At 32.9% G+C, this 16,435-nt stretch overlaps 2 protein-coding genes across 5 annotated transcripts; one reads left to right on the forward strand and one right to left on the reverse strand.

The window, feature by feature from the left end:
• Positions 1–9,298: 9,298 nt before the first annotated feature.
• On the reverse strand, positions 9,299–11,718 carry LOC118071059 (RNA polymerase II subunit 5-mediating protein homolog). Of its 2 annotated transcripts, none has more exons than XM_035090017.1 (5): positions 11,222–11,718; positions 10,904–11,082; positions 10,320–10,814; positions 10,029–10,247; positions 9,299–9,934 (listed from the first exon to the last, which is right to left on the reverse strand). In XM_035090017.1, exons 1-5 carry the CDS (start codon positions 11,373–11,375, stop codon positions 9,731–9,733), a joined length of 1,251 nt encoding a protein of 416 aa, XP_034945908.1. In that variant the 5' UTR covers positions 11,376–11,718; the 3' UTR covers positions 9,299–9,730. The 2 variants fall into 2 exon arrangements, with proteins under 2 accessions (XP_034945908.1, XP_034945909.1); XM_035090018.1 differs by having other exon boundaries at positions 10,019–10,247; positions 11,222–11,717.
• On the forward strand, positions 11,440–15,420 carry LOC118071058 (uncharacterized). Of its 3 annotated transcripts, XM_035090015.1 has the most exons (4): positions 11,440–11,626; positions 11,734–11,921; positions 12,000–12,127; positions 12,324–15,420. In XM_035090015.1, the coding sequence occupies exons 2-4, from the start codon at positions 11,915–11,917 to the stop codon at positions 14,919–14,921; spliced, it is 2,733 nt and encodes a 910-aa protein (XP_034945906.1). In that variant the 5' UTR covers positions 11,440–11,626; positions 11,734–11,914; the 3' UTR covers positions 14,922–15,420. The 3 variants fall into 3 exon arrangements, with proteins under 3 accessions (XP_034945906.1, XP_034945905.1, XP_034945907.1); XM_035090014.1 differs by having other exon boundaries at positions 11,440–11,921; XM_035090016.1 differs by having other exon boundaries at positions 11,440–11,921; positions 12,016–12,127.
• Positions 15,421–16,435: the final 1,015 nt, after the last annotated feature.

Consider the following 16,435-nt stretch of genomic DNA (forward strand, 5'->3'; position numbering starts at 1 on the left):
GAAGTGTCATACTTATGAATGTCGCGTTTTATGCAATAATATATGTTTACATCAGTGAAATAATAAATTAAGTTACCTGTGTCTGTATGTAATAATTTAACATCATTTTCAAAAGTTTTCATAATATATTTATAATGGAAATCATAAATAAAAATTTTTGATACATCAAGTATTGCAAACCCTCCATAAATTGGCTTATTCAACAGTATTTCAAGTTGATTCATTTCAATTATGACCATATCATTGTCAAAAATAATACTGCTATAGAAATTAGGTTGCGATATTAGAGTTTGTGCTCCATACTCCCTTCCCACTTTGTAATTAATTTTATATTTTTATAATTACGTACATTTTTTATAATTTTTTCATAAACAGCGTTAATTATGAGTTTAACAAAGTTTCGCTTGAGAAAAGTCAAAAAAACTCAATATAAGCGAAGCCTGGGACGGGCAAAATCAGATCCGCTTCAGACACTGGCGTGTAACCACAGCACAAGTAAGGAGCGCAGGTACCTGGCCAGACATTAATCTTGGTGTTACCAAGCTAATATCCGGCTTTTTTTTTCCATAACTGATTTTTGACTGGCGAGCTAGCGATACCTGTAAAGGTGAAGTGCTGCTCAAATAGTCGTCAGACTGGGTATAAACCTTTCTGGTCTTTTTGTTAGTCCTTGTGTAACAAGGGGAACGTCGATAATTACGGTAGCAGGTCGTTTCTTACAAGGCAGCTCGGCTTGCACCAATTCCTATCTCTTTATCAGAAGAAATAGGACCTTCACTACTCCGAATGTTGTCGAAGTCATTCATTCAAGCCATTCAGTCTTCAGCACGATGGCTTACACTTTGATTTGGGGAGCTGGTCCACGGTGCCTCTTGAATTGTGTGCCCCCGAGGTCTCCATTTGATACTACCCGGACAACGCTCCTATCCGCCACCTAGAGACGCACCCGGTAGGTAATCAACCAATGTTCCACTTACTCATTTATAGAGATCACGGAACCCCGGGAAACTTATAAATTTAATTTTATTAATATTAAAAAAAAAATTAAAATTTGATTTAACAGAAAATCTAATAACTCATAATGTTAATAGAATTAATATAAATGAATTGTTATCTAAAGAATAATAATTAAATAAATTATTTTTAATATTTATAGTTAAAATTATAAAGAATGTAATAATAAAAATTATATTATGTAAATTTTTATTTACACTTTCAATTATATCTAATACAAATGAGAAAATTGTTAATATAAAAATTTTTATCATTTTATTAAATTAATTATATTAATTTTATTATTACCATTTAATCGAATTATATAAACTAAAATAGTTAATCCAAAAATTCTTTCACATACTGAAATAATTCATACATACATTGACATTTATCCATATACATTTTGTACGTTTTGTGAGTTAGCTCTTGTATTGTAAAAATAATTTCAAATCAAATTTGTGCATGGTATAAACCACGACGCTAAAATCTAGACTTCTTACAGGTACGCCTTCTTTGTAGGGTTGGTCATACTTAATCAGGTACGACACCCCTTGATTTTCCTACCTTTTCTTCTCCTGCGTCAGCCCTTTGATGAAATCTTTGGGGTTAGTCCCCAAATTTGACCAATGTATTTTGAGGTATTGCCAAACTCTCACTCGGGTTTGATATTGACTCCGACGGCCATTGTCCCATCTAAAGACACCACGTGGATCCCGGAAATATAAAGGATATCTGTATCCACTCGTACGATACTCCAGCTCCAGTGGTGCAGGTTTATCCCACGTCGAGTTGGGAGGAGTTGCTGATAATGACACAACCTCCATTACGGTGTGCTATTGTATGCTATCGTGCATTAATTATAGAATGATAATAAAAGTTTTTTGGTTACATATTCTTGTAGGGGACAATAAGAAGAGTATTTGTACAAATTTGTATTACTCAGAAACAATAACTCCCATTGTTTGTCGAGTGTCAAAGTTTGGCAAATTGCGTTTTTCCACCTTTCACCGCTTACGTAGCGAGAACGGTAAGAGATATACAAAAAAAGTTAACATCTTTTTCTAGAGGATCAAATTTTCTACAAAAAAAATCCGCGAGAGAACCTGTCTATCGTCGACAGGTAAAAATGTACAGTGCTGCGAAGGCGCGCTGGAAATCAAGCATTTTGGTCACTGCGGCAGAATATGCCGTTGAGAGCCTTTTTAATTAACATTTGGGAAAAAAATATTTCCAGTATCTTAAAAAATCTGGAAAAATTCTGGAATGTTCAGAATCGTTTTGTGAGAATTTTCCAATTGAATTTTCAAAGAAAAATCAATATCCCGTTTGTTTTTATAATATCCGAAGCGTCTGTTTTTTAAAAATTTTTTTCGTGAAATTTGCCCCCTCATATTTTTTTTGTTTATGTGCACATTTTATAGCTAATTTAGAAGCAGATAGGATTTTTTCTGCTCTATGAAATGGTTATTTCAGTTTTCGAAAAAATTTTTTCTTCCAATACTGATAAAAATCTAAATGTTGTTTTTGTGTTCTTTTATCCTCATTTTGGGGTTAAAGTTATTTTTTAATATGGAAAGAATATCAACCAAAGTTCCATATTTTTATGTGAAGTATATGAAATGATTTTTTAAAAATTTTTTTTAGCATTTGTTATAGATAAATTTTACAAACAAATGCGTACTCTTTGATGATTTAAGAATTTTTTAAATTTAATTCGTAGGTTTTTTACAAACAATTATCAACAGAATGTCAGATTTATTAAAAATTCATTTGCAGTCTCTTAATTTTTAATTGTTTATAGAAAAATTCTACGCATTGCAACAGTCATCGCTCATGTGACATCCCGCACTAGAAGGCCCCATCACTTTAAAATTGAAACGTGTAGAATTAAATATTCGAAAAGCTTAAATATACTCTAGATTAAGTAAAAATTATTGAAAAAAGACATACAATGTACCAAATCGGACGAGAAGGTGCGTTAAATTTATTTTTTTATAAGAATATGTAACCAAAAAATTTTTATTATTATTAGCTTACATGCCAGAACAGATACACTGGGTGAAGCATTGGTGAGACTGGTATAGGTAGCGGTGTCATTCGATGTTACAGTTGTTGCAGTAGAGACACTTTTGCCAGATTCTGAAAACAGACTGGGGTTTCCTGGTACTGGAGCAGACTAAGACTCATTGGAAGTCGGATCTTTGAATGGTGGTAACTCAACTTAACGGTGAGCTGGCGAAAGTCAATCTTCCTGCACGGCTTGCACAGTTCCTGAAGTTTTCTTAAATAACTTCCGCTTCGACGGTGGAGGACCACAAGGCTCGAGATATAATAGGTCGAAAGGTGTCTTCTTCGTTGACGGTCTGGTCTTAATTAGCTTCCTTGAGATAGTCTGTCGGTACGGCAAATCGGATAATTCTACTACCTGGATTACATCAGTCTCTACCCTTGGCGATGTAACAACTTGGACTTCAGGTTCTGCTCGATTATGAGCGATCTTTTTCCCCTTTTTGAGAAGTTCTATCGTTGGAGTCGACACTCCTTCATTGGAATTAGTTGGGTTGTGAGTTCCCTGTTTCTCTGCTATCGGCAGATTCACTCTCTCCAATAGTACTGTAGGAGTAGGAATGTAATTAGAAGTTTCATTTGTAGCAAGAGGATAGTCAGGTTCTCTTACGAACAGTTTTAGACGATAGGGTCTTTTTCAAGCACAGTAGGAAACAGAAAAACAGTGGAGTCACAGAAAGGTGATGGAACTTGAGTACGGTGCAGTTAGCAATTGAAACAGAAAAAGCAAAAAAAAACATGCAGGCAGATTCGCAACGCAAAGAAACAAACATAGTTTTCTTTTAAAGAAAGAAAATGTATAAGTTAGAATAACGAATTAGAAATGTGATTCGCATAAAATAATAGATACATAAATTTTCAAACTGCAAGCAATTGCAAGTTGCATTAACAGATATAAATATATAGATCAAGTTTACGTTGGTTGAGCCGTTGCTTCAACGTTTAACGTCTTCGACGTGAACACGCTGGGTTTTACCATCGTCATCAATAACAACTAAATGTTTCGGACTTGAGATCCTTGACACAGTAAACTTTTACCCGAGAATTTCGGTGTTTACTTAGTGGAAATGCCATCAACCACGGATAATAAAGTGTGTTCCCTTTTTGACACACTATCCCCAACCGCTGGTAACCAGTTCCGACGTCTTTCGTCATAGTAATGTTTTTGCTTATAAAAAGCTTGAGCAAGATTCATCCTTACTACCTCGTAGGCCTGTTGAAGAACATTAAGATCTTGAATATGATCTTTCGAAGATGCACTCTTACGACCAATACGAGAACACAGAGAATTAGGTGGAATCGGTTCGCGACCAAAGATCAGATAGGCAGGAGTAAACCCTGTTGACTCATGCAGAGAAGTATTGTAAGCAAACGATAGTTCAGGGAGGACTCTGTCTTAAGACCTTTGCGACCCTGTAATAAATTGTGCAATCATTGTCTTGAAGAGACGATTGGTACGCTCGCCAGGGTTGCACTGAGGTGAGTAAGGCGGAGTCCTCATGTGCTGAATGCCAAAGCCAGTTAACTAGTCAGTGGATTCGCGACTCACAAACTGAGTACCATTATCCGAGATAACAATCCTTGAACTACCAAAATGATCCTCTCTCTAAAGTGATCACAAATAGTCCTTGCAGTATGTTGTCTCAATGGCTGTATTTCAGTCCATTTGGTAAACTTGTCCTGCATAACTAAAGCATACTCGTGCCCCTTAGATGATCGTGTCATGGGTCCGATAATATCCATGGACACAACATCCTATGGGCTTGTTGTAAAAATAGTGCCAATTTTTCCTGGTGTTTGTCTTTGAGATAGCTTGTGTTGCTGACAGTTCGGGCATCTCTTGACATAATTAACAATATCTTGTCTCATCTTGAGCCAGTAATATCTTTGATAGATCAGTGCTAAGGTTTTGTAGCCTCCAAGATGACTAGCAGTTAGAGCGTCATGATTCTCCTGCAGAATCTGAGATCTTGACTCCTCAGGTACAACTATTTTCTAGTCGTTGTCATTTAAACCTGGGCCCATGCTTAACTTCACATGTTTAAACGAATGCCCATTCTTACTGCAGTAATCAGGAAACTTATTATCGTGAGTAAACATTATCTGATTCCATCCATCCCTTTCTGTAATTCTGTTCAGCATTGTTTAACGTGCGACTTGCGAACGCTACAACATATTCACCATCATCATAGTTGTGTGTTAGAGCCACGCCTAGACCATACTTACTGGCATCAGTTTGGAGGATAATTCTTCTATTATAATTTGGTGAACCAAGAACAGGATCTGTTTGTAAGGCTTCCTTGAGTTTCTTGAACGATTCATCATGATCGGTTGTCCATTCTTAGCGAGAGGTCTTTTTCAGTAACCTAGTCAACGGAGCAGTAAGATTTGCACAGTTTAAAATGAAACGTCGGTACCAGGAGATCACACCGATGAATCGTCTCAACTGTTTTATGTTCGACGGAGTCGGAATTTCAGCAATTGCCTTAACTTTTTTAGGATCTGTATGAATACCATTGCCGTCAATTAGGTGTCTAAGATATACCAGCTTCTTTTGAAAAAATTTACTCTTTTCCTTATTAATACGTAGATTCGCATCTTTGATTTTTTTAAAGACTTCTTTCAAGGTATTAACGTGGTCTTCCAGAGTTTTATTAATCACAATGATATCGTGGGAATAAACGACGACGTTAGGTTCAAGTTCTGGACCTAACACGGTATTAAACGTTTGTTGAAACGTCGCAGGTGCTGCATGTCGTCCTTGCTTTGGTCTCCTGGTTCTGTACACCGAGGTCAACAAAAATAATCTAAGTTTGTTTTTACACTGAGCTCTGAAATGACCCCGTTGTCCACATCTAAATCTTTCTTAGGGTTAAAAACCTTTTCTTCCTGAGTCGTGATTTCATTGATCTTCTGCCTTTTCTTTGACGTATTATATACAGTCTCAGGCATAACTGACTGCTGCGCAGATGGTGGTGATTTATATGATTTTTCGGTGAGTACCACCCTTATGTGCTCGTCAGCCCAACGAAGTAGATCTTCTATGGTACGGATATCGGACCATCTAATATAGCGGCTTCGCTTATTTGGCCATATCTCTTAATAAGAGTCTGGATAGCGATGATATAATCTTTGGCCAACTCGTTTGGACCTTGTGTTCTATTCCGTATTTAATTTTCGAGTTGGAACTCTAGATTGACAAGTAGGAAGAACCCCTGCAAAGCTCTAGCAAATTCTGACTCGGTCGTCCAGTTTTTTTATGAGTTTCGGTACCATAAAATTGCTTTGTCTTTCAACAAGATTGGGACACAACTCAGAAGTTGTGCATCATGCATTGCATAAGCCAGTTTCATCTCATTAACTCTTCCTAAAAATGTTGATACGTCCTTTTCTCCACTGAAGGTGATCCCCTACTTTCTAACGAGATCGAGTAAGTAAAGATCAAGACGAGGAGAGCGAGGAACATCCGATTGAACTTGACACCCCGAAAGATCACTCCTTTCAGCGGGAGGATTATAGCTTCCAAGTAGACGTGCATAGCTTGTCCCAGCCATTGCTGTACTCGTCCCATCATTTATTGGACCCCTAGATCTTTGAACCTCTCGTCCCAATGCAGCGCTTGGTCTCGAATCAACCCCTAACGCTCTTTCTTCCTCCACCTCGTTGAATAATGACTCGTCTTCATCACCCGATTCTGGAATGAAAGTATCATCTTCATCTATTGTACCCCCTCCTGCACCGCTAATTGCTGCAGTTTTCTCAGGTATCTCTGCACCAGGATTTTCTCTGTAGAAATTTCTTAAAATTTGACGAAGTGCTTGAAAATCACTTTGTTCATCGAAAGGAATATTAAAACGATTAAGATATTGCACCAGAACGGCACGCCGTGCTCTCCAAATCCAAGTAGTGTGTGACATCTCTATCTATCCCCCTTTCTTAACAACAAAACCGGAAATGCAACAGTTAGTGCGTATACACTTTGTAACTAACCTCAGAATGCACCCAGAGATGTAAGCGTGAAAGGAGAAGAGTTTCACACCCACCAATAGCAAAGAATTTAGCTCAGCCGGCAAACGAGAAAGCGATAGTGCATGTACTATGCACCACCTGAAGAAATATCTTAGAATTTCTTAGTCTTATCACCAATGCACCACCGTTGCACACGAAATCGTTGACCACGAATGTTTCGAATAGTCTTTTTCACCAAGGTGAGTGGGGACAGTGTGTCGTAAAAGATTAATTTTTCGATACAAATATATTTGCATTAGAAAGCAATCTCTTGAAAAGAATTATCTCTAGTTGCTAAGAATGACACAACTTTTGCATTAAACTCAATTACGATAGTGTCCCCCTCGCGAGTGTAACGGTCAGAGATACGTTCCAGAAAGATAAACAAATTCGGTCTCGGGTCTTTCATTACTTTATTTAGTAATAAAAAATTGTAAACAATATTCAGCTTATGATAATCGATCATAATCAGTATCTTCACCAATTCAATCTGAGGGTTCAGTACAATGAGGTCTCCTGTTCGGGTGCCAAAATAAAACGGTTACTTCCTGATTAAATAAAATTTCAAACAGATAAATGAAATCGGTAAAGGGTATGTCAATTAATCTATTAATCATAGTGTTGATTATTGATTGATTTTCCCAGTTTAATTGATTACCTATTCTTATTCAATAATAATAATAATTGATATAGTGAAAGAGCAGACTCAGATGAGGGTGAAGTATTTTTACTGCTTAAGCTCAGCGGTCCAGGATCCGCTCCAGGAAGTGTTATTTCCTCCCACAATGTCGATATACGGAGTTTAGGATAATTAGTGAAGTTGATTACCTTAACTTTATGCCTAATTACCTCAAAATTAACTTGGTGTTAGGATTTTTCCGGTAAAAGAATAATAATGATAATAATACTTCGCGGTATTCCACGATCACAAATATACAGTACACACGACCTATCTCGTGTAATCGCAAACGCTCACACAGACTCTAGTCTGACGACAAACAGGTGAAATGCTCACTTTCTTTGTTGTCCTTTTCAGGGTTCTATGACTTTTTACCCGTGGACGAAATATCCCCGACAAAATATACCTGCCAAAATATCCTGGGACGAAATATATTTGAGACAAAATATCTCAATTGTAAAATACCCTTAGACAAAACATCCTCAGTACAAAATATTTTTAATTGGAATATCGTCTTTTTTGAAGGTGATAGTTTACAATAATTCGAGCTTATTCATACGCTTTTTTTTCTATGATGAACTAACAGTAGAAATTTTTTAAATAAAAAATTATATAATAATCCAGTAAACAAAAAAATCCAAGTAATTACATGATAAATCAATTTATTGAGTCATTATGAAATCGAAAATAAAAAAATGCAATTAAAACAAATAACACAGTATATCATAAAAATAATTAGTATACATTTTACAATACATAAGTCGGGTAACTGAGAGATCAATATTGCTTTTATAATTATTGCTCATTTTTCACTTGGACTAGAATACTATAATACTAAGGTAAGTTTGTCGTAACATGAAAAATGTAATGAACTAAATCTTTTGTTACAAATTGTCATTATATTAAATAGCACATAAAGAGTTATTAATCGTTGGAATTGTTATTAAGTCCCGTTAATTTAAATTATTATTACAAATCCATTATATTTAAGTAGCCAATTTTTTTAAAATTACATTAAATTTTTTCTTATCAACTTTTCATAAACTTAGTATTTAGTAGTCTAACAATTTTTCTAGTCACATGCATAATAATAGTATTGAATACCCGGGAAAAACATTCAGATCTGAAAAGATATGGTCAGACATAATTCACTTATTTTTTTTAGCTCTGATCAGATCTAGCCAGATCTCGATTTTGTCTATATCTGACGAGATTTAATAAGATATGGCCAGATAAGTCCTAATGTTATATTATTCATCCGATCTGTCTATATATAACCACACATAATATTACCTATGCAGATACAAACGCTAGTAGCTATAACCAGATCTTTCTATATATGAACATATTCAATAATATTTGATCTGATTTGACACAATAATACGTGTTTGTATATAAGTCAACATGGAAATACATGGTGAGAAGGAAAAATATAGGGATACATATATATACATATTGAGGTGAAACTCCTTTTATTCACATGAACCATCAATCTTTATTACAACTTTATTGAAGATAAATATATATTTCGATTATAAGGTTATAAATATCCTCTTTTTAAATATCTATGAATACATTAAACTTTGACTATCATTTGTACTATTCTAATAATTATGACGTCTTATTTGACGTATTACAAATTAACAATACTGGAATAATAATGTAACTACACAAATAATCAGTCTATATCCATAGAAGTAGACAAGTTACCAAAATATTTCTAAATTAAATCATGACATAAAAATATCAATGAGCATCGAACTCTAAAAAACTAAACTTTGATAATGAAAATCATTTAAATTATGACTTCTTATTGGACGTATTACAAATTAACAATACCGGAATAATAATGTAACTACACAAATAATCAGTCTATATCCATAGAAGTAGACAAGTTACCAAAATATTTCTAAATTAAATTATGACATAAAAATATCAATGAGCATCGAGCTCTAAAAAACTAAACTTTGATAATGAAAATCATTTAAAGCATGCAAATGAATAAAAAATTGAAATAATTTTTCCAAAATCACGTTTTCTGTGAGTATTAGTTGTTATGGAATGTACTTCTTGCACATTGGTATTCCCTCTTAATCTCTCCCAATCGTTGTGACATTGCTTTTCCGATGTAATTATCACTTTGAACTTCAAGCCCCAGCTCAGTCGCTTTTTCTTTTGAATATTCTGAAAAATAGTCAAAAATATATTATATAATACTGGAAATGTAAGATTATAAGTCATAGAAAATGCAATTGACGTATTCATTACCAATGATAACCTTTTTAGCTGTTCCATCGAGACAATATGTGGTTTGTTGTAAACGTTCTCGGCCTTGTGAGCGAACTGATTGGCCAGTAAAAGTGCACTTGGACAAAGCATGTGGCTTGAATACACCTTCAATCAAGCGTCTTGCAATGTGAGATGCTTTTCGTGACCCTCCTATAGCACTGTCCAGTATTATTTTTCGACAATATATGTTTTCTCGTAATTCAATCATCTGCAAATATTTGTATTTATATTCAAACAATTGTATGATAATTTATTTGTTAATAATAGAAATCCCACATACCTGCTCATTACGATGAACTCTACCGATTAACTGACTACCTGGTACTGAATAATCGATATTGTCATCATCATCTAGCTCTCTTTTTTCTCTATTAATATTGGCATTACGCATAATATTTTCTTGATTTATATGTACCTCTTCTTCCTGGTCGTTATCATTACCATTATTTTGTATAGCATCTTGATTATTTTCCTCAATCACATCTTGATAATTTTCTTGTATACCATCTTCACCATCATCCTGTATACAATACCGCGAATTATCCTGCATGTCATCAAAATGTTGTTCATCTCCAGGTGCTAATTTATTTCGATTTTGCTCCACATTTTTTGCTGTATCAATAGAATAATCATCCCTAGCTTCTCCGATATTTATTTTTGGTACATTTCTTTTCTTCAATTTTGAAATATCTTGTACTTTCGATGTACATGGTTCATTCGGTTCACTACTTTCTGAGGACGAAATGTTTTCTTTTGTTTTTAAAATTTTCTTCTGCTGTAATAAAATCAATCAATTTATATAGTACGAATTAGAAGACATCAATTGTATCATATTCGATTTTTATACAATATTAGATCACTTACTTTTTTCTGAACATCATTTTTTGTTGTTTTTTCTTTTTTTGGGGTTATTCTAGACCATTTTTTTGCTGCTATACGTTTTCGTTTACCTAAAGAACTAGATTTATTCAAATCAATATTTGTTTTCTTCGAAGAGGCTTGTTCTAACTTTTTCTTCTCAGATATCAGAGAATTTCTGTCATCTACAAAAGATGAAAAAATGAATAAAATCGTAAAAATTCTCATGGACATGCAATTTTTACTTTATCTATCGAAATATTAAAAATATTGAATATTACATTATGACTGACAATAAATAATTATCATACGTAATTTAATTACCTGATTTTTTCAATATAATTCCATTATGCACTTTATTTTTAAAAATAAATTGAACTTTGTCACCTTCTTCTAAATAAGCTTCTTCTGTTTTAATAATAGAATTGTCATCACAAATATGATATAAATTTTTCTTATCAAATTGCACAAGATACATTTTGTTCTTTATTTTTTTAAATAATAAACAATGCAATAATATATTATTCTAATAAACTCATAAAAATGCGTCACAAAAATTGCCGGCTTCCGACGAGAGTACGTGATAATCAACAAGTGATATCATGGCCGTTACATAAATGCGGAACAGTAGGAATAGGCGGAATAGTTGAAACGAGTAGAATAACCGGAACAAGCGAAATAAAATGAAATGTAATTTAGAATTCAACACGAGATGAACGATTGAATTATGTAAATTATTAATTAAAATCAATCAATATGAATTTACAGCAGCATTATTATCAATGAATTTCGCATTGAGTTTCCAATTCCATTTTATTTCGTTCCGCTTGTTCCAGTTATTCCACTTGTTTCAACGATTGTGCCTGTTCCGTTTTTGAATGTTCTGCTTTTATGTAACGGCCATGACGCCAAATGTCGATAATCACGTGCTCCTATCGTAAGCCAGTATTATAAAAATATATTACATCTCAACAACACTAATCGTTTAAATAAAAAATATATTATATTCAATATTTCATGATAGGTAAGTAAATTTATCTCAAACTTTTAAATTATTCAAATTTTAACAAATTAATCATCAAATGAATGAATTTATTTTTAGAATTTATTTTTTACAGTCCACAAAGAAATATGTCGTTCGATAAAAGGAATAATCCTGATTTCGATGAATCAACAGAATCTCCAGAAAAGAAAAAATATAAACTTTGGAAAGAAAATTCAAGCATACTGGTAAATAAGTTGACTGTCATTTTTTTTAATTCAATCGTACACTTTATTTCATTTCTCATGACTTACTGTTAGTTCTGAAGTGTCAAAAATATTTAAAAGTATTAAAAAAAATTTTTCGCCTTGCATCAATAATTTTTTCCATTAATATCTATGACTCTCACTATCAAATACATTCACGTCATGTAACTTTTTGTAGGTTCCTTTGAAAACATTACAACGTTGGGCAAAGAAACGAGTAAAGATTAGGAGTAATCATACCGATATTGAGTTTAATATAAATCGACAACATGATGACAAAAGTTTAGATAACAATTATAGTCCCAATGATGAAAACCTTACTTCAAGATTGTCTTCGTCTGATGAATATAAACCTATTTATGAAGAAAACAGAAAAAAAATAAGAGAATTTAGGGGTGTAAAAGATTGTGGAGAGATCATCGATGATAGTAGTGAGAATGATTGTGAAGAGATCATTGAAGATAATGATGAGAATGATTGGGAAGACATCATCGAAGATAATGATGAAAATATTAATACCAATAGCAATGATACTTTTAGTGGCAACAATAGTAATAATCATAATAGACATGATGATAGCAATGTTAATGATAACAATAACATTGCTGATAATCACACAAAAAATAACGATGCTACCAAATTATACTTAAATGCAGAGGTAACAGTGATGGAAAGTGTTCATATAGTTCTAAAGTCATATTTAAATCGAAAATTAACTAAAATTGCTTTACAAGAAAATTTGAATATACTTCAAAAAGTGCTTCCTAAGCCTAACAAAATGCCAAAAACTATATTTACATTATTCGATTATGTTCGTAAAATATCTCCACCTGTTAAAATTATCAAACATTTGTATTGTAAAAAATGTGCGTTTTATACTGAAGAAAATAGTGTTTTGAGAATATGTACGTCATGCAAAAGCACAGAGGGCACATCATATTTTTACGAACTGGATATTATCGACCAGATAAAATTTCTGTTTGAACATAGAAACTTGGCCAGTAAATTGCAAGTTTTACCTCATCATAGTGAATTAATCTCAGATATTACTGATGGTTCCGAATACATCAGAGTTAATTCTAGGAAAGATCGTAACCAATATGATTTGACGTTGATTCTCAATACAGATGGCTTATCTTTAGTGAAAAGTGCTACAACTCACTGTTGGCCTCTTATGTTCACCATAGCGGAATTACCTGAATATCTTAGAGAGTCATTTATAATTATAGTCGGTTTGTGGTATGATACTCAAAGAAAACCATTAATGAATACTTTCTTAAAGCCCGTTTGTGATAAAATTATTAAGAGTTTCGAGAAGGGTATTCAATGGACTGATAAAACAACAAATGAGACCTTTACTTCAATGATTGTAGCACCATTGTTCATAGCTGATGCTCCAGCTCGAGCAGCAATTCAGAATATTTCTTATTTCAATGGAAAATTTGGCTGCAACATTTGCCAAATTAAGACTCAACAATGTAAAGGTCCCAAGGATAAAAAAAAAAGAAGAGTTTTTTTATTTAAAGAGAAAACAAGTTGTTTAAGAACATCTGAACGAATGATTGAGCAAGGTAATAAAGCTTTTACTGAAGGAAAAATACATATTAAGGGTGTAAAAGGATCAACTGTCATTTCTAATTTACCATTTATTGATTTGGGAACCTGTGTGATCCCAGAATTCATGCACTCAGTGCTTTTGGGTGTTGTGAAGCAATTTATTAACATTTGGATAAATAAAACAGGTGATTGGAATATTAAAAAACATCTCGATAATATAGACTCATTTATTTTGAGTATTCATCCACCATACTTCTTCAATAGGATGCCTCGAAAATTGTCAGATTTTAAATGTTTTAAAGCATCGGAATTTTTCAATTGGCTCCTATACTATTCAGCTCCAGCACTTCTTGGTTTCTTACCTAACAAGTATCTACAACATTGGTTTCTTTTAATCGTGTCTATATATAATTTACTTCAGAAACCCATACACATGAATGACTTAAATAGTACTGAGATTCTTTTACGATTATTTGTCAGAGATGTTGGTGAGTTGTATGGTAATCATGAATATTCATATAATCTTCATCAATTAACACACCTTGTATTATGTGTTCGACGTTGGGGACCATTATGGTCATCATCTGCATTTCCGTTTGAAAATTATAATGGAATCATCGCGAAAAGTCTCCACGGTTCGAAACATCTTGGTGAAGAGCTGATGAAAAATTTGAAATTAGCTCAAGGTATACATGCTCTAAAAAATAAAATACATAATGATCTGAACGTATCAGCTGGAAATATACATAAAAAAAACAAGTATAGACTTATGAATAAGATAAAGACATGTAATATTCGAATGAATGATCTTGAGCTACAAATTTTGAATTTAAATCATCTAAATTTAATAAATATAAATATATACTCCCGGATGGAAATTGATAGACACATTTATACAACAGAAATTTACAAACAAATTAAAACAAATAGTTACACAATTAAGTTGAGTACATATGAATACGAAGAAATGTATGGTGTAATTAGATACTTTTTAGAAATTGATAATGAATTGTACTTCATTTTTAAAAAGTTTTCTATTCAACAACACCGGCTATTAATTCATCAAGAATCTATGACAAAATTACATTTCATACTCCCTATTGTAGAGACTGATGATTATAAATTAATAAATGTAAGAAATATTATTAATATAAGTCACATGATCCAAGTGGATAATTTTATTTGTAAATGTCCTCATGTATTGAATAAAGTAACGTAAAAATATATGTATGTAACATGTTTAAAGTGATTAAAGTTCCTGTTTTTCAAATTCGAACACACATCTAAGCAGATCTGGTCAGATGTGGCTAGATCTGACCATATCAGACTGTAGTAAATTTACATGAACCAGGTCTGATTAAAATGAATTTCATGAATAGTAAGATCTGACCAGCTGAAATTATGTCAAATTGATAAAAGTCAGGTCTAAATAAATTTGATAGCATGTTCTATTAGATCTGGTTATATCTTAATAGACATGAAATTGCGGTCAAGACAATGTCGTCAGATCTGGCAGGTTCTGCCCCAATTCGATCAGATCAAATTGCATTGAACCACATAACAAGACCGGGTCTGATAAAATATGATTGTTCCCCATCATGCATAATCATGTCAATACACTTAAAATAACAGATTTGTCAAGATATAAGTAGATCTGATTTGATCAAATTAGATCTAAGCAGATCTGATAGTTTTTCCCGGGTATTGAAATTAATCATATGAATGAATATAGTGTTAATGTTTACATAACTCCCAACGTCTAGTAATAAATTTAAACATATATGATTTTAGATTTAAATGTCAATAATAATGTAATCCATTCAAAATTAACATTATGAAACACCTCATAAATTATCTCATTTATTTTTAACATAATCAAACATTCGGATTTCATGAAATTCACGTTAACATTAACAAAGCTTTAATTGTCGATATTGATTGAAATTATTTTTGCAATATTTTTTAGATATTGAAGTTTATTATCGGGGTCATAATTAAGAACAACTCTCTTTAACCGAGCATTATAATCTTGATAAGCTTTCGTTTGATTTTTCATCTTCAATCCTGACTCAATTTGAGAAATCAAAGTTTCACTTCTTGATTGTTCATCTTTTAATTTGTTAATTAATAATCCCACAGATGCATGACACACACCTACACGACGATTGAACCCATTGTGCCATCCTTCTATATGATTGTTAGATCGTAAACGATTTTCAATCACAGAGCGATAACAGTAGATAAGCAGGGCCGGTTCTGGATCACTCTGCAATACCGGCCAAGTCAAAATAGTGGGTTCTGATCCGCACTAATTACCGACCGCGATAACTTTGACGATAAGTTACCGACCGCAATAAGTTATCGACACTGATAAATTATCGGCAGCGATTTTTTTTTTACCAACCTCGATAAATTATCTTCAATGATAATACCGATTTTTTACCAACCGCGATTAAAATTTCACTATCAGCAAAAATAACTGATTTTTTTTTCAAAGTTTTGTCAATGTATTGATATTCTCTCAAAATTTGCGCTACCAACTATCAGATTTTTTTTTGGAAATAAATGAATGAAAACAGTAATCTTTTTCGTGTACACAATTTATTTATAGCAAAAAAAAATTTGATTAATACATGAATAATATAATCATAATTATATAATATGTATATTTTTTACAATATTTTATGTTAGTTTTCTCATTTGCGCACTTAGAGGTTTATACTCTATTATCCA

This window comes from Chelonus insularis, unplaced genomic scaffold, assembly GCF_013357705.1.
Source record: "Chelonus insularis isolate UGA/USDA-ARS -01 unplaced genomic scaffold, ASM1335770v1 contig_71_pilon, whole genome shotgun sequence".
NCBI classification, from domain to species: Eukaryota; Metazoa; Arthropoda; class Insecta; order Hymenoptera; family Braconidae; genus Chelonus; species Chelonus insularis.

Bases quoted from the DNA above. Each gene is read 5' to 3' on its own strand.
- LOC118071059 (XM_035090017.1), bottom strand. From the start codon at position 11,375: ATGTATCTTGTGCAATTTGATAAGAAAAATTTATATCATATTTGTGAT. The intron at 11,083-11,221 runs GTAATTAAATTA...CATCTTTTGTAG, and splicing joins AATTATATTGAAAAAATCAG to ATGACAGAAATTCTCTGATA. The intron at 9,935-10,028 runs GTTATCATTGGT...ACTATTTTTCAG, and splicing joins TCGATGGAACAGCTAAAAAG to AATATTCAAAAGAAAAAGCG.
- LOC118071058 (XM_035090014.1), top strand. The intron at 12,128-12,323 runs GTAAATAAGTTG...AACTTTTTGTAG, and splicing joins AAGAAAATTCAAGCATACTG to GTTCCTTTGAAAACATTACA.